This window comes from Pelmatolapia mariae, linkage group LG6 (genome assembly GCF_036321145.2).
Source record: "Pelmatolapia mariae isolate MD_Pm_ZW linkage group LG6, Pm_UMD_F_2, whole genome shotgun sequence".
NCBI classification, from domain to species: domain Eukaryota; kingdom Metazoa; phylum Chordata; class Actinopteri; order Cichliformes; family Cichlidae; genus Pelmatolapia; species Pelmatolapia mariae.
Genome location: NC_086232.1, coordinates 16261224 through 16279135, shown reverse-complemented (window position 1 = coordinate 16279135; position 17912 = coordinate 16261224). Strand labels below are relative to the sequence as shown.

General features: G+C 42.3%; 1 protein-coding gene across 2 annotated transcripts; it reads right to left on the bottom strand.

Annotated features, from left to right (window-relative positions):
• Positions 1-911: 911 nt before the first annotated feature.
• On the bottom strand, positions 912-17789 carry fam193a (family with sequence similarity 193 member A). 2 transcript variants are annotated; one of them, XM_063475974.1, is made up of 23 exons: positions 17398-17789; positions 15166-15240; positions 13566-13808; positions 11567-11742; positions 11310-11477; positions 10655-10901; positions 10429-10553; positions 10091-10238; positions 9930-10004; positions 9748-9822; positions 9538-9650; positions 8234-8476; positions 7935-8091; positions 7611-7757; positions 6507-6788; positions 5942-6164; positions 5483-5839; positions 4031-4313; positions 3716-3902; positions 3308-3547; positions 2251-3136; positions 1846-1927; positions 912-1745 (listed from the first exon to the last, which is right to left on the bottom strand). In XM_063475974.1, exons 1-23 carry the CDS (start codon positions 17617-17619, stop codon positions 1652-1654), a joined length of 4848 nt encoding a protein of 1615 aa, XP_063332044.1. In that variant the 5' UTR covers positions 17620-17789; the 3' UTR covers positions 912-1651. The 2 variants fall into 2 exon arrangements, with proteins under 2 accessions (XP_063332044.1, XP_063332045.1); XM_063475975.1 differs by having other exon boundaries at positions 5531-5839.
• Positions 17790-17912: the final 123 nt, after the last annotated feature.

The following is a 17912-nucleotide window of genomic DNA, read 5'->3' as shown; positions in this document are numbered from 1 at the left end:
ATTCCCAGGAGTGGATATTGAAACCAATTCACCCCGAGTTCAAAGAAACTGCAAGAAATCCAGGAGCTACATCTCCTAACAGACCTCAGCTAACGTGCTAAGTGGTAATGTTCATGACAGCATAAAAATTAGAAAAAAAATGTGGCTTCGTCAAATGGAGGTGTTTGGCACGATTGTGGAGGAATGGTGATTCAAGCTCAAGGTATTGTAAGGTCCTAGTCAAATGAATGAACTGAAGCAACAGGGTGGTTCCATATCTACTGAGTCATGAGGTGTACTTAAGTTTTTCACACACTGCTTCTGCATTTTAGCTCAAATATAGTTAAAATAGTGACGCTGTGTAACATGTTGTTCATCTAAGGTTGTATTTATGTAATTTTAAGATCCACTATGAATCTGTTTTATTTATTATTATTTTTAAACATAAAACCTTAGAAGCAACAGGGTGTGCGTTCTCATTATACTATGACTATGTCCTGACCAAATGTGTACTCACCAGGCAGGTGCATTTTTATAACTGCTGGACCTAGCGAGGCAAAGCTGCTTCCCCATTTCCTTGTTTACACTAAGCTAACTGGCTGCTAATAGTAGCTTCACATTTTGTGAACTGTATCTGTAAATGTATGCACGTCCTTTGACATTTTGGTTTGGTTTTTTTTTACCGTATGTAGGAAATAAGATGTGACACAAGACACATAATCCTGCCGTACTACTGTATTCCATCTTTCAAAAAAGAAAGACAAGATTTAATATTACTTAACAATATGTTAAAAGTAGCCAGTTTGGCTTTAGTGTTAATACAATATACACTCTATAACAGACTGATAGTGTGAGTATTGTTCTTTTTCAATTTCATTCTGAAAGTATTCTGATACAAGCTGGCTACAGGTCAAAATAAAGAAAACATAAACTGTAACTGGTACACGTTTACTCAACAGTTTGTTAAACAGAACTTAAAAACCAAAAAAAAGAACAATGTCAAGTATTACGCCTTCCTCCTTTCTGTGAAATAAGGTGGAAGTAGTTGGTGGGGTGGGGGGAGGGTTTGGGAGAGTGGAAACCAGCTAACCAAGCTCCCTTGTCAATCGTGTGATGAGAGGCCGTGCTAGGAACAGGAAACGATGGGATAGTAAGCCACAATATGTCAAATACAGCTTTTAATTCATTACATTTCTCGCTTTTTTTAAGTTTCCATTGTCTCTCTTTTTTCTTTTTCTTTTTTAAGGAAACCTTCCAGACATAATAAGCATCTTTTGACTACAGTTAAGCCAATATAAGAAAATAATTTCAGACCATGGCTTTTTTTTTTCTTTTCTTTTTTTTCCGTTTCAGTCAAGAGAAATGCCCAACTCAGACTAGAAGCACACAAGCAGGCAGGAAAAATTAATCAGATGTAGAGTAGCATTTTGTGATTCTGTGTCATTTCATTTCTTTTTATTTCTGCAGGTGGATCAGTCCAGATGGGTCTGTGTTGGAACCACACAGTGACAAGAACAAAGCAAGGCAGCGTGGGTGTGATTTGGGCACAGCGGGAGAAGTTCCAGGAGGATAACAGTTGGGTGGAAGTAAAGGGATAAGTGGAGGGTCGGGGTTGGGTTTGTATAGCTGTTAAGGTACTGATTGTGTCCTGACAGTCACTCACTAAACACCCTCAATGTGCAGCAAACGTAGCTTTCTTCAAGCTAAAGTTTGACCAGTTGATGGATAGCCGTTGACGGGTCTGCCGGGCAGAGTCTAAGCAAAATCTGGAAAAGAGAGAAAAGAAGTAAGAAAGCTGACATTAGGCCTTTGAGGTAGGGAAGAACACATTTTAGTAGTGTTCCTCCATAATTTGGTCAAACGCACCTTTTGAAGTACTCCACCTCCCTCTCCGTTTCATCCATTTCAGTGCTATCCAGGTCGATGTCTTTGGGCAGGAATACATCATCTAAAATAAAAATAAAACATTTTCATATATACATACACAGATAAATTCATCTCTCATTGGTCTCATACACATTTTCCTGGTTCTAATCTGTCAGGATTACTTTTCCAAGGTGCTTTAACATTTCACAGAACGTCCGAGTTTGGGATCACAGCAAAGCTGGATTAAGAAATACTCCCTTGCACTTGCTCATGGTGATCAAACCTTGCTTATTACAGAAAATCCAGCAGACAAATGAGGAAAACAATGCAGAACACTTTGTTGTTCCGACTTTAGCAGCAGGACAGGGTAGTCCGGACTTGTACACACAGAAAATTAAAACCAACCTATTGAGCTGTTCATCTTGTCCGCCTTCTTCTTCTTGCTCTTCTTGGTCTTGCCTTTGGGCTGTGGGGACTCTGCGGTCGGAGGTTTGCCGTTCTGCTGGGTCTGTTCGGACTGGGAGGTTGGAGGGGGAGACGGAGAGGGGTTTGACACAGGGGGGCTTATCCTGTCTTCCTTTGTTTGGGCTAGAGGTTGGTGTTGCTGCCTTTTACCGCTGGCACTTCTGTTATTGCTCCTTTCCTCCCTCTGGGGTTCACTGGTTGAGAGAGGAGCGAGGGCTTCAACGGGCCTAGTTTGCATTGCTTTGGTGTCTGTTGCAGTAGCAGCGCCATTGGCGAGCTTTACAGGCGCATCGGAGCTCTTGGGTAACTCTGGGGCTTTCTTTACAGCAGCCTCAGAGGTGGGCACTTTAGCGGACTGCTTACCCTTAGATTTACTGCTGACCTCGAGTAGAGAGGAGGTGCCGTTGAGGAGGTCAGGTGGAGAATTGGGGATGTTGGTCTCAGCGGTAAACCCCTTTTCAGCAGCGCAGTTTGGGCTGTGCTGTAAATGGGGCCGGGGTAGTGAGTCAAATCTGGGTTCCTTCTGGTCAGGGAGGCAGATGAGAGTTTGAAGCAGCTGTGACTTTCCATTCTGAAGATTATCTAAGACGTTCTGAGCTGTCTGTTTAAGGGGCTGTGGATTGTTGTGAGGGGGAGCGGTATTTTCCTTTGCTTTCTCTTTCTTTTTCTTTTTGGCAGCGCGATGTTGCTGCAGCTCCTGCAGTCGGAGCAGTTCTTTTTGAAGTGCTTCTTCCTCTTCCTGCCTCTGTCGCCGTTGCTGTTCCTCCAACAACTGCTGCTCCTCCCTTTCGCGGGCCTCTGCCTCCAGACGGGCCTTCTCCTCCATCTGAAGCACACAGACGTTTACTATTAGTGTACTGACAACTCTGACTCATTAAAAAAAAAAAAAGACCACTGAGTTGCTATATTTCCAAGTATTCTAGGAAAGTAGTTTTAACAAGAAGGATAAATACTGGAGGCTGTGTGTTCATTTCTGGCCTGATCAGCAGTGAGTTACCTTCTTTTGTTTGTGCCTTGCTCGTTTTGCTGCCTTAGAACTGGAAGCAGGTTTACTGTCAGCACTGTTGATAAACTGCAACAGGTCCTCCACCCGCCTGTGGTCCTCCACCCCTCCATCTCTTTCTATCACCGGCTGCTGTTCCTCGCGCTTCGGCTGTTCCTCTTTGCGTTTTGTCAGACGTAAGCGAAGCTTCTCCCTCATTTCTGCATAGTTTCGACTGGTAGGAGCAGCTGGGGGCTGTGAATAAAACAAAGGGTGTCGCAGTCAATGAGGGTATGGGGGAGGAAAATAAAAATAAATGAGTCATTTGGAAAAAACAACAACAACAAAAACAAAAACAAAAAAAAAACACCAACAAGATGTTAATCTGAGGTCAATGTGTTTGCATAAACATGCATGTCTTACCCCGCCATGTCCGAAGAATTCGCAGTAGCAGCAGTCACAGTACTTTCCTTCTTTCTGGTTGGTGGATGTGGAGGTGGAAGAGCTGTGCTCCGAGCAGCTGTCCTCGTCCTGACTCTCCTCTCCATCATATGGCGGATGCTCGTACCCCCCATTCCCTTCACAGCGATGGCCTTCACAGTCAGGATCACTGAAATAAATAATGTTTTAATGTTTCAGTACTTTAAATTCAGTTTGAATTGCTGGTTCTTTTTTACCCTGCGACAAAAAAAAAATAAGATAAATAACCTTTCCTGTGAAACCAGACAGCAAACTTGCCTGCAGACGCTGGGTGGGGCACTGATGGGCCCATCCATTGAGGTGGTCAGAGGTTCTGCGGGTGGGAGGCAATGACCCTGGTGGGAGTCTGCAAAGTCTGGAGCTGGAGTGGCCATTTTTGGGAAGGGTTGTGATCCTATTGTTGGAAGGTGCGCGGTGGGTGCTGGAGGGAGCGGGGGTCCCGAGAGAGGAGGAAGGGAGGTAAGTCCTGTGGAGCCATTTCTAGGGGTGGTTGGAGTGGGTTGCCTGTGGTCCTCTTTACCTAGATTGTGAAATACGTCATCTAGAAGGGAGGAAAAATGGCCAGAATTACAATATTTACATTAACAAAATAAACAAAAGAAAAATCCCCACATCATCAAAAACAGCATGATCGTGTTCAGAGCTTCCAGACAGGAAAACAAACAAGCCAAGTGTTGCTGACGCATGCCTCGCACGTCAATACCACTTCTTCTAAACCAGCGCAAAGCAGTTTCAGCTTGATGACCTTTTGAATATGAATTATAATGCTGATATTTATATTTGCTCATTTAAATTTAGACCAATCTCTCTATATATCTATCTCTCTATCTATCTATATCTCAAGCCACATCATTCATTTCACTGCAATACAACGATGAGACATTTCAGAATAAAACACAATTTACACTTTACTCCAGGTTATCTGAGTAATTGTTGAATGTGTGGACATAAGAAAGATTTGAATTCACCATTCGGTCAATTCTTAACTGTGCATTCAAGCATAGACACAGTAGCAAACCTTGCATAGTAAAACATGCTTGCTACAGTTAACACTGAGAAAAATATAAAAGACTAGGCATGCTTCCCATATGCTTTGATATTTGGAAAGGTCAAAGAGGTAATAAATACCAAAAAAAAACTACTATAATAGAGAAAATGAATAATTATCCTGCTGAATAAAAGCTATCAGCGACAGCAAAAATTTGTATGGGATCAAAACTGATGACACACCCAAATTTTCAAGGGGACGTATTATCAATTAGTTAAATATGTACTCTTACAATGGAGGATGCATAATACACACTGACAAGTTTCCCCATGAGTCAAAAACTCTGGTTTCAGACCCCTAAACGCTCAGTTTCTTCCATTTCTGCCTCTGCATAATACCAAAGACATCCGACATGATACCTGTGAGCACAGCATCCACAGCCATCAGATGGTTGTTTTGTTTAACCACCTTTTTTCAGCCAATTAAAAGAAAGGCAGTTTAAATAGAGGAAGCTAAAATGGTTTGTTTCAAACAATTGATGAACCGAGGGGCTGCACCCGAACAAAACAGAGCAAGGGTACAAGAATAAAATACAGAGGTGGAAATGACCACAACGAGTCCCTTTTAACTGTAGGTGTTAAATTGTTTGAGTGTCCCATCATTTTAATAAGAAAAAGCCCCATCAGTACAAACCTAACCACTACTCCTACTTCCTATATTACCTAAAGAGTTGGGTCTTTTAGATGCTAGGTGGATGGGTGGGTTATTACTTGACTGGACAGTGGTAGCAGTGCAGGACACTGAGGACGTGGAGGCGGAGGTGGCCATCACCACTCGATTCGTCTCCATGAAGGCATCCTGGAAATTGTAGAGACACTTCTTCTTGGCGCCGGTCTTCTTCTGCTCTTTGGCTTCTGAAGAGGAGCATGAGGACGAGGAGGATGACGACAAAGATGATGACAAGGAAGAAGACGAGGAAGGGGGCAGAGGCGTGGGCAGTGAGGGATGTTCCCCTTGGGGGCAAATAGATGATGTTGGAGGGAGGGGGACATCAGCAAGTGGGGGTCCAAGCATATCACCTGTTGGGTTAGGACAAAACATAAGGGAAGACATTGTCTTAACGATTCTTTTTAAATGATTTCAACATGATTGGTGATTTGTGCCGTGCCAGGGCGGCTCACCTGGAAGCGATTCGGGCAACAGCACAGACGGATTCCAGCTCTTCATCACAGCAGCGTCCCATAAATTCTCAAACTTGAGCGAGAGGCACTGCAGAGAGCTGTTCCAGTCACCTGCACCGCCCGCACCGCCGAAGCAGTTCTGGTATACATGCTCTGGTAAAGACGCACTGAAGGCTGGCTGCTTGGCCGCCGAGTGGTTTGATATAGGGTTGGGGGGCAGAGGCTTAAGGTGGGGAAAAAATGTGATTAGTAAGGGAATAATGAGATGAACAGGTTTGAGTTTGGCACACAAAGTTCAGGACTACTCTGTTCTCTTTGCTTTTTCCCCCTTCCCCTAGTTTAGGTTCAGTCTGTCCCCTTGTGGCAGAAAAAAGGAACTGCAGTGACACTAAATGAAACTAGAGTACAACTAATCTTAGCATTGTTCTTGGAACCTTAAAAAAAAATCCCCAGTGATAAGGAAATGAATCAATTTTCCCCTTAAAGACACTCTCAATGCTAGAATTCTACATACTGATCGGAAGAATACAACTTACGTCTACCTCTAAAAAATTGTTATCCTCACCTTGTTGTGTGTGAGAGGTGGGCTTGGTGGGTAGAGTGTAGGGTGCAGGAGGGGCCGGGAGAAGTTGTGTAGGGGCAAGTGGCCGTGGATGTGTGGGTACAAGTGGAGGGCGGGGTGTGCAGGGGGGGTCTTGCTGTCTGTGAAGAATTGGTGTCCAACAGCGGGGGGAGGAGGCGCAGCGTGGAGCCGACTAGGGGGCAAACACGTGGCGGGGCCCAGGGTGGAAGAGCTGGGGTCCTGGTTACACACGTGGCACTCGCAGGCATGCTGGACCTGCCCTGCCTGAGGGTGGGGGTAATATGGGTTTGAAACACGTTGATTTAAAAGAGTAATAATAGCTAAATCATATATCAGAATGTAGTAGTGGAGTTCATTTTTCCAATTCAGCTCCATCGAGGATTTCATTATTATTATTTTTTTATTATTATTATTATTTTAAATTAGTGTGACTACACTTCCAAGTTTTTATCTCCGCTCTTACATCAGAATTAAACTGATGTGCTTTTTGTGTCACATGAACATTAGTAAAGTGGTTCAGATCTCATCAGTCTGCATCCGTGTATCCGACTGCACGGATACACGGATGTCTTGCCCTGCAAATAAAGCACCTTGTTTCGTCAGTAACAGCTGTACCTGGAGGTGGCAAGGATCGTGGCCAGATAAGTGTGGCATTAGCTTTAGTTATAGACTTTAAAAAACAAACGAATAAATAGCAAATGTCTTCTAGTCTTTAATCCACACAAATAGTATAAGGGGACTTTCACTGATGCACAGATGACCACGTCTAGTGTTTGTATAGTAATACCACTCATGTTATAATGGAATAGCAACTCAAATTAATACTGAAACTACTGGAACCGCATTGAAACTGAAATGAGCAAACCCAGTCTGATCTATAACAAAAATAAAAAAAAATTACAAACAAAATTTAAATTCATGTAAAAAAAACAAAACAAAAAAACAACAACACTCCTGCGATAACCCCGGGACCCACAGCAACAAAGAACATTCTTGTCCTGTGATCTCTCGTCACACAATGAGTGCGTCTGAGCATATGGCCCTTAAAGGAAGACGAATGAAGGCTCATTGTATTTGTATAAATACCTGTTGGTGGTTGTAGGAGGGTGGAGGACTATTGGTCTTTCCTGAGGAAAGCTGTTCCTGCTGCCCTGGGGGCTCCCCACCACCCTCGCCATTAGCTTCCTCCTCGTCACCCTCCGATGAGCTGCTGCTGCTGGTAATGCGAGGAGACTGACACAGAGAGGTGCAGAACAAAGACTGAATTAGTATGTGAGGACCCGCGCACAAAACATTTCCCAAATTACCCGTAACCCACTCATAATGAACTACAGCTTCATCATCCAGAAACCCGGCAGGGAAATTCACAGCTAATCTTGGGCATTTTTTTTTGGGCTGTAGAGGACTCACCCCTGTCTTTAGCGCCACGTTGTCACCTTCCCCGTTGATGTCGTTATGAAGACCGTTCACAGCAGCAGTCACCACACTGTTGTCCTCATAACCACTCATAGGGTACATGTCCCCAAACTTACTGGACAACGGAGGCACTTCGTCATCATCGCTAATGCTACAACAAGAGAGAAATGAGAAGTCAGGAAGAAGAAGAGACCATTTTTTGAAATATCAGTTCCACTTTAATAGCACTTATTTTTATGTTAACGCTAAGATTGGGGGAAAATACTAATATTCATGATTTTAAGATGACTTACAAAGTGTTGGTGTCCCCTTCAGGCAGAATGAGTCTTGGATGCTGCTGGATGGTGATGGGAGAACTGGAGTTGGAGCCGGACGCTGAACTGCCGGAGGAGAGGCTAGGAGGGTGCACCCCTGCCAAGAAGTCCCGTGGAGGATCCCCTTGCATGGGTAGTTTGATGTGGAGGTCCTCAGCGATGGGAGAGTCCATTATGCCACACGTTAGGATGTGAGAGAGGCTACAGTCGTCACATGTGCACCTGTTGAAAAAAGTTGAGACAAAATTTATATTGTGATACTGATTACAGGACTCAATAAAGTTCTTTCATGAAGTATTTTAAAAAGACGATTCCCATACAGTCAAATGAATTAAGTGGTTTTTTTAATGCCTGAAAACGGTCTTCGAAACATCACTGTTACATGTTGACATCTCGCTCTCCCATCTTTAAATAGGTTCTATAGCAGAGTGACAAAAGTCTTGAGCCACACCAGTGACATGAGCCTCACCTCATGTCACTGCTGATTTTCAGACCACTTCTTGTGTAATTTGGCATACCTCAGCCTTGGCTCCCCATTTCTCCCTTCCTTAAGAATGGCTTCTTGATAGCCACCCTTCCACCAACATCATTTCTAATCAGGCTACAGTAAACAGTAAATGGTTACAGTGTCAGATCTTTGCTGGATTGGTTTCTACTCCGTAAGGACATGACTTTCAGATGCTTTTCATCTGCGTTTTTTTCCCTTTCAAAATTTCTCAGGACACCCTACACAGCATGTAGAGATGTGCCATGTTTTCAGCTAATAGCGCTTTGTTGTTGCAAAGACACCAGTTTAGACCTTCAAACTGTTATCTTATCATTTTTAATAGAAATTGCATTATGTGTAGACAACACTGTTTCATCCTTTGAGTTCTTATGCTGGAATGATTCATAGGTCAGTGTTGGGTGGCTAACAGAAAGAAAAGAAACCTCTGAAAATGGTCAGGTACAAGGACTGCACTGAAAAAGCCTGAAAAAGACTTAAACTATTGCTCGAGCCCACAAAAAAAATTAAAATAAATTCTGGCTCCTTGGAAGCAAAATATAAAGAAATGGCTCAAGACTTTTGCACATAATAATAATAATGATAATACCAGCAAGCAGAGGGGGGTTCATTTAATTTCTTCACAACTAAACATAACCAGTCTGTTCACTTATTTTATACATGTTATCCTTTTTTTTCCCCTGTGAAGATAATTTGAATTATTTCTGAAATTCACTGGACTGAGTGTAACGTAATCCCAGGCCAGACAGGGACAAGCCACTGAATCCTGACAGCTCACCTTCTTCTGTAATTGCAGTTTGGACAGTCTGGAATACTCAGACGGGATGACAGCATTCTCATAGTGTCTGTGAAGTTGTTATCTCCGGTGGGGGATTTCTTACTGTTGGGTAACTACAAAAAAACAAAAACAGAAACCATTACAGCGCTTTGAAGGACACAACTGTAAAACTCCATTGTAAAATGACAGCGTCATAATCACGTGCCGTACCTGTTCTTCTATAAACCTTCTTTGCTTAAAGAATTCCCAGTCCTCTTTCAGCATTCCCTGCTTAGTCTTTAAAGTCTGGAAATGGGCAGATAGTAAGAATCAACAAAGACTTAAGAAGCTTCACAAATCAAAGACTGAAAAAAAATATCTAAACAGTCACACAGAGCTTTCATTTCACTTACATTTTTGCTTATTAAAGACTTGTGTGGCTCTGTTCTTTGGTTGGTAATATTCTGACCCTCCACCTTAAAAAGCATCTACAAAAGAAACATGTTACACAATTTATTATTCTCTGTACTGAACATGAGCGTTACACAAAACATTCTTTTACTGCCCTGCGTACCTGTTCATCCACATAGTCATCAATCCTCTTCTCACACTCCTGCCACTGAGCGGCCACTGAAGCCATCTCCTGCTGCAGTTGCTGGTAGCTCTCTAATAACGTCCTGTACGTATCTTCATTGTATGAATCATGGGAAGCTGTGCCATGCCTGTGGAAAGAAAAAAAAACCAAATAGGGATTAGGGATAAGCCTGTTGGCTTATGGCTCAGTACTGTGGATGCTTGTTCAAAGGCAGCATCTGAGAAGGTAATGTGCAATTTGGGTCCTTATTAGCAATCAAATCATCACGATGAGCGTCTAGTCATAGAGTCTTCCTTTAAATAGAAGCGACGTCTTACCTAAGCTGTGCAATGAGTGCCGGTAAACTGCTGTGTAAGATCGGTTCGGAGAAAACCAGATTCTCGAAAAGGTGTTTGTTGTGCAGCTCCCAGGTCACCTGAAATTTCTGGAGGTGCTCATTTTCCTGGGGAAGAGCAAAAAAAAAAGGAAATAAAAGAAAAGTTAAGAATGCGATGAATATGTCAAACGTGTTATCGTATGTGGGGGAACAAAACTCAGACGAACCAGGGTGAGCAGAAAGCTGCTGATGGTTCGTGCAGCTTGACAGAGGGCGTTGTATTCCTCCAGCAAAAGTGAGATGAACTGGTGGGCTTGAGGAGGACCTTGGGCTGCAGCTATGGTCCCAGGTGGTCCCGTGTTCTTGGAACCTGCAGAAAGGTGCTTCAGTAGACGCACTTTCATTTCCAAGACGTATTCCCGAGCCTGCTGCTCCAACCGCTGGTAGAGCTGATAGGGATCCTTTTCACAGAGTCTGCGGGAGAAAAACAATAAACATAATGTGGGAAAAGAAAAAAATTCCCCATCTATTGATGCTACCAGCACGTAAAACTCTTCTTTCTCTGTCTGTACAGTTTAAAATCTCCCAATGTGAGTCATATAGTTTCCTCAAATATTCAATTACATCATATTAAGTAATCAAATAGGCCTTTTATGGGTCTGTGGACTTGTTCAAATACACTGGAAAAACAAACAAAAAACCCCAAAACAAAACAAGGCAGCAGTTTCAGTTTGTTGACATCAGTGCAAAAGCTCCCACGTCTCTGGTTGTTTTCAGAGAAACTCCCTGTTAACAGGGACCTCTAGTGGCCAAACACACCCCTGAAAGCCCCTGAAAGAAAGACCTGAGAAAGAGAGGCGGGATTTCTGGTCGTGGTCATACCTGTCCACCAGCTCCTTCATGCCCTCCTTGTCTCTCTCTAGAGGCTGGTCGTGGTCATCTGCAAGTGGCGTTCCCGTCTGTCTGTAGATGTAGCGCACCAGGTAACGAAGCTCCGACCAGTGGTTCTGCAGCTGCTGCGACTCCCTCTCCGACTCGGCAGAGATCTCCCTGTAATTCCCACAAATTCATTAAGAATCAGTGAAAAAAACAAAACAAAAACAAAAACGCAAGGAATCAAAGAGTCAACCTGAACTGACCGCCTCTCGTTGCAAGCTTCGCAGCTGCACACTGTATCAGCAGGCATCGGCGTGGTGAGGTCCGGGGCAGGAAGCATGGGTAGAGTAGGCGCAGCAGTGGTCAGTCTGTCCCCTGTGGCTGCCTCCTGGCCCAAGTTTCCATTACCCACAGGCATGTGCAAAAGAAAGTCCTGACTCTGTAGGCATTATGAAGAAAAACAAAGACATCACAATAAGACGTTGAACAAATCCAGAAACATTTTTATTTTCTTACTGTGATGCTGATCATTTATCAGGAGCCGATGGTGACACTGGGCATGTCACACAGCTGTCCAGAAAGCTGAAAATAATGTGCTAACATATAATATGAATGTCAATCACTTCTCTGTATTTAAGAGCATTTTTAATCATTTCAGTTGATTCCTCTTCAGTCTCTTCAGCTGTGGCTTGTGATAAAATAATCTCTGATCATCTCATGGAGCTGGCTCTGGACACTGTGACAGCTACAAGGCCCTGAACATGACTGATCTGATATGTCCAGCACCACATGACGCTCAGCCTATTTACATTTATAACGTGCTGGACATTAACTACAACTGGGATGAGCACACAGTGCAGTCTTTTTTTGTTTAGAGAAAAGTTACAGTTACAATTGACAAGTATTAGAGCCGGGATCAGCCAACCACTGTGAGAACTGACTTATAATGTCAAACCATCATTCACTCATCACCAGAAAAAGCACAGCATGGGGCAGACTAGATAGAGAATATATGTGCAAATTTTCTTTTCTGCAGCTATTTCAAAATAAAAGCTCTCCAGTTGCTTGGCCCCCTTGACTACAGGACCATAATGCTGTGAGTCAGCAGAGCACGCCCCTGCAGTTAGGATGCATTTAACAATACATTTAAGAGGAAGCCAAACCCAAGACCACCATCCAAGGCTAACGCACCAACAACTAAGAAAACATAGGACTGAGCTCCAAAAAACAAACGCTTGGGAGTTTTCAAAAGCAACTCAGACTGAGACTTTGGATGAAGAACAAAAATGTAGGCGCAATTTTGCCACCTGCCTACAAATAAAAAGCAAAATTTCTTTTAGAATTTGCAAGAACGGAAACAGTCGAGTCGCTGCCTTTGTAAATTTTTCTGTAGAAAAGTGTTTTTATTAATTACAACTAATAATCACTCATACAACCAGGAAAATAAAAAGTCACTTTGTATTATGGGGGAGAAAAAAAACACTGATTTCAAATCACAAGATTTTTCCACGGGCAGTCGGTCATAAAGAAGCTCTTTATATACAGAGTAATTGGAGCGCACACTCAAACACACGTCATCTTACAACACAGGCCTGAGAGGATATTTACAGTCACACTTGGGTGTGCAAAGGAGAAAGAGAGAAAACGAATTAAGACTACAACAGCAACACTGCCACTTATTTTCTTAATTAATCATTAGGAGTATTAAATGTGACTACGTGTTAAAATAAAGACTTAAATCATTATGTATTATGATTTTTATAATTAGTTCCTTCATTTTTAGATACAGATGCAGCTAATGCCATAATCACAACTACATTTTTATGTACCATTTATTATATATCAAAAGCATTTCATCCACTGAGATACTTTTTGTTTAATTAATGTAACTGAAAAATTGAAAAAGTGCACATTTCAAGCTGAAGCGTCTAGAAGCCGCTACCTCGTTGAATCAATTCAAGCTTGTGCAATCGTATTATTCTGCTTCCATCATTACGTTCTTACAGCAGCAGCTGCTGCTCACGGTGGCTGCATCTGTTTCGGCCGTTCTGGCAAAGAACCAGAAGTGCCAGGTGAACGCAGGAGCTGCATCATCCACTGAAAGACCACAGCTGTGCACGTTAAACTGCAGATATGTGGCATCCGTGTTGAGCCAGATAACCGACCGAACGGCGGAATCGAGCAAAGGCTTGACACGCAGCACTCTCTCTCCATGCACAAACTCTTTATAACTTTAATTCTCTTCACACTCATGTGACTTACCCCCAAAGACTGCTCTAGAGTAGTATGTCGGTCCTCCTTCTCCACTGTGCGCCGGCAGTCAGAGCACACCCACAGAGGCAGCTGTAGGGCACTGGGAGTCTTGGCAGGCTGTGCCGTACCGTTCTGGCCTGAGATGCCTGCCTCTGAAGGCACGACAGTGTCTTTACGCTCACATCGACACAAGAGGCAGCGATCACCAGCAGTGTAGGGCGCTCGCTGGTTCAGGCCAAATGTGAATGGGGTCTGTGGTGGGAAAGAAAAAAATGCAGTGGCTGTTGTCATGTATTACTTAAGGGAATAAATAAAAGCAGACTATTTTTAATAGGAAAGTCAAACTAAATTCTTCTTCTTCATCTAATAATAATAATGCAGATGTTATTTTAGAGGAAAACTCAAGTTTGCGATCACTTGAACTGCTAGCCAATCCAATATTCACGACCCAATGTACTCCAGGTACAACAGCTGTTTGAACAGGCCCGCTGTACTTCATTAAAACACTGGAACTTTAACACAGAGTCCTTTCAGTGAGTGAAGCACAGAGGGGCACAAACACGTAATTAGAAGCTAGAGGCTTCAATTAATGATATACACACTGACTGCTTGTGACGGTGGGTGGGATGGCTATGGGATTTTAAGAAGAAGGTTGATTTCCATCTATTTCAGCTACATTTTGAAAGTGTACTCCTGGAGACTGTGACTCAGTGAGTACTCTGGGTTAGAGCGGGGCAGCTTTACACTTAACGGAATATCAGCATCTATCCAAACATGATATAGCCTCCTAGTACAGGTATGGTATGAATTTCAGAATCCTATGTTTCCTCCTTCTTAAATTATCGCATTCTCAAACTCAGGTGTCAATATTGTAAATTCATTTTTTTAAATTGGCATAAGAAAGTAGCTGAACATTGTGTGACACATGTTAGTTGTATCCAACTGCTCCTGATCAGTGTGTAGCGTTTCACACAACAAACAGGAGAGTTGTAAAGTGCCCTCTGTTGGACAAACTATGCAACGCCAACTCTCATAACATAGTTGAAAGGCATTTCTCACCCTTCTTCTTTACCTTTTTAATTTCCATTTATATATTATTTATCCATTTATTATTATTATTATAAAAGATCAGCGAAAAGGAAATATTTGCAGACAATATCTGGTCACTGATCAATCAATTGGGTTCTCTATGATAAACAGTACATTTCATACATATATTTCCTCGTTCCTTGTTCAAGCTCATGTTCGTGATGTGTGTTATATGGATTTGAATTCTGAGGAAAAACGTCATTAGTAATCAGGGGGAAAAAAAGGCAGTTATCAACATTTAAACCCTACTGTAAAAAAATAAAAAATACAAATGCTGGAGCATCTGAATGTATGAATAACTCTGAGGCAAGTCCTACCGAATATGAATAAGTTCCATATTTTAAAATGACTGGATTAACAGAGACACTGAATGTTTAAATCTTGAGTGGGTTTCCACCATTTAGCGTACACACAGTTCTATTGTCAAGGTGTGTATTATACTGGTAAACTGGACATGTCTTTGAGTGACAAAGTGTTCTGTATCATTGAGTGGATTCTGAAACCCTTGACTGTACTTTACCTGAAGGACTCCAGAGAAGTCAGCATTCACCGGTCCTTCCGTAAACTGTGGTGTAACGCTGCTGTTCACTTTGACCTGATGGACACAAAACAGCTCATGGTTTACAATGAACTCATCCCTTTCTATTTATGCAGGTGATCAATTACACTATGATGATGACACAATTTCTATATTACAACCCAAGCTTCTAATGTTTTCTGTATTATTTTCTGGGTTTTATATTCGACTGCATATATATTTATACTGATAAACCTCTCATAGGTTCCCACCTGTACACACTGGATACACAGAAAACCTATAAACAAAAGTGTCCAAAAATGATGTACGCACATTTAAGGAGCCAACTCAGAAAAATTATAGCAAAACATAATCTCTATCTAGCCATGCACAGACTGGCAGAAAAGTAGTCGTAACTGATCATTTAGACTAAAGGATTAAATTCAAGCAGTTTCATGTTATGTAAACTTAAACGACAAATTACTGTTGCTGCTGCAGGCTGACACAAACCACCATGGTAGTAATCGGTGCTATGAGAAAAACAAGTTGGCTATCTGTGCATGTACTGTTAAGCATTGGTAATAACTGACATTTAAAAATAAAAATGAATGCTGCAGTAAAACATGCACATAAACATATTGTAAATGATCCAATACCTGAACAACTAGGACTCTAGTTTATATCAAGGCTCTCTTCTTTTTAGTAACTGCTATACTGTCACCTTGCACTATATAGTATACAAACACGTACTAGACAGTGTATGCTTACTTTATGGATGACTAAAGTAAGGTGTGAAGTGCTAACAGCATTCGTTTTTCTTTCTCTGTGTTTCTCTCACACACCGAGATAGAGCGAGGCTGAGTCACTGAGATAGGTGCAGATAGACTGGTATTACTTTGAGGAATTAATTTTTTAATTTAATTACCGTTGTGTTGTCTTGACAGTTTTTCAAGCTAACACTAGCTCCTGCACTATGACTCACAGGTGTTTCTCCTGTTTAGCACAGGCCTGACTGACTGACTGGTTTTTGTTTAAGCTTCATGATATTTTGTGTACAAAAAGAGTACACAAAACAGCAGTGGCACCAAGTAGTCACATTTGGTTTTCCATAATGGTTTAGCCAAGAAATTTCTTGTATCATTTACCTTATTAGCGCAGCAGTGAATTAACAAAGTTAAAATGAATAAAGTTACGATAAAATAAATGAAGCTATGTATGACTAGGGGCATTTTTCTTTATTTTCAGCGATATTATTGTTACCATGAATTCTTCTGCCCACTTGTAGCGGAAAATCTGATACTGTAACATCACTAATCCCAAACAAACAACACACACACACACACTTTCTACGCGAGAGACCGGAATAGCTACAAAAGCACAATAAACGTACACAGAAGCACAGACAGGACATAGTTTCCTTCGATGCAGAATACAAAACACTCAAGTGTTATTTACGCGACCCATTAAGCTAACCAACATCTCCGATCTTGTAAATAAGCTTGCTAACCATCTTAAGGTTTCACTGTTAAGTTTCACTATCGTTGTACTGAAGTATACGGGCTCATTAGGCTAACGTGGACAACTGGAGGTAGTCGAGTACTTTAGCTGGTCCTCTGGAAAATATGACCAAGTTAAACTCAAACCTTTACAGACTAGAGAAATAGAGAGAGAGAAAAAACGACGGAAACTCGGAATTTAAAAACACAAAAACAGTGATGAAATTGTTAGTGCTCTTGACTGTTAGCATAAGCTAGCATCAGTGTTTACCCTATGTGATAGCAGCCTTTGAGCCACTTACGTTAATCCTAATGTTATTCCCGAATAACTTTGATTCGAGCAGCCCAATCTATACCTGTGCTAACCCTACATAGAGAAGAATATTAGATCAACCTAATGCTTGATTGTGTTTAAATCGTTGTCGATACACCTACGACCTCTTAACTTAAGCTAACGATGGTAGTGCCAGGATTTCGCCAAGACTTTAGTAAGTTAGGCTGACGTTTAAGACAGTGTGTTATATTACACTGGGGACTGTTTAACTGCTGGCGATTATTTCACAAAGAATAAACAACTATTATTAGCTGTGATTAAGCCGGTTAACTACCAGCTACGTTGCACTTGTTAGTTAGCTAGCTGCCTTCCTCGCATCAGTCTCGGGCCCAAATCAGATGTGTCGTTGATAACGCTCCTAGCTGCTCGCCCCTGTTTTGACATCCAGTAGTGTGACACTCTTACCTCGTCGTTTATGCCCGTGATGGATCCTATATTCCCGCTGCCTGCACTGCCAGGTGTCAAAAAGCTGACGACAGAGGCAGGTGCTGCTGTTCCCTCACAGCCCAGGGCCGAAGCAACCCCGGCCTTGCCACCGCTGGTATTGCAGACAGCACTGCAGCTACTGCCACCGCCCCGCTTGTTCTTCCTGCGTTTAGCCCCCCGTTTAGCATCGGTTGGACTCATTTTTCCCAATAAAAGCAGCGAGACAACTTGCCGTCCAGACTTAGCAGAGTCTCAAGTGGAATGCCTGTTGCAATCACTCGCGTATAAATCCTGGATAGCAGTGTAGAGACTCTCAAAACGGCAGACACTCAGTTCCATCTAAGTGCAAGCCGACTTCATATATTCCAATATGGCCTCTGACTGGACTGCCTCAACCAGGGCTCAGATTGCGTCGAAACGTAAATGTGCGTCCCCACCAAGGCGCTCATGGGAAATTGAGTTTGCCATGGCAAATCACTTTCTAAGCAGATAAC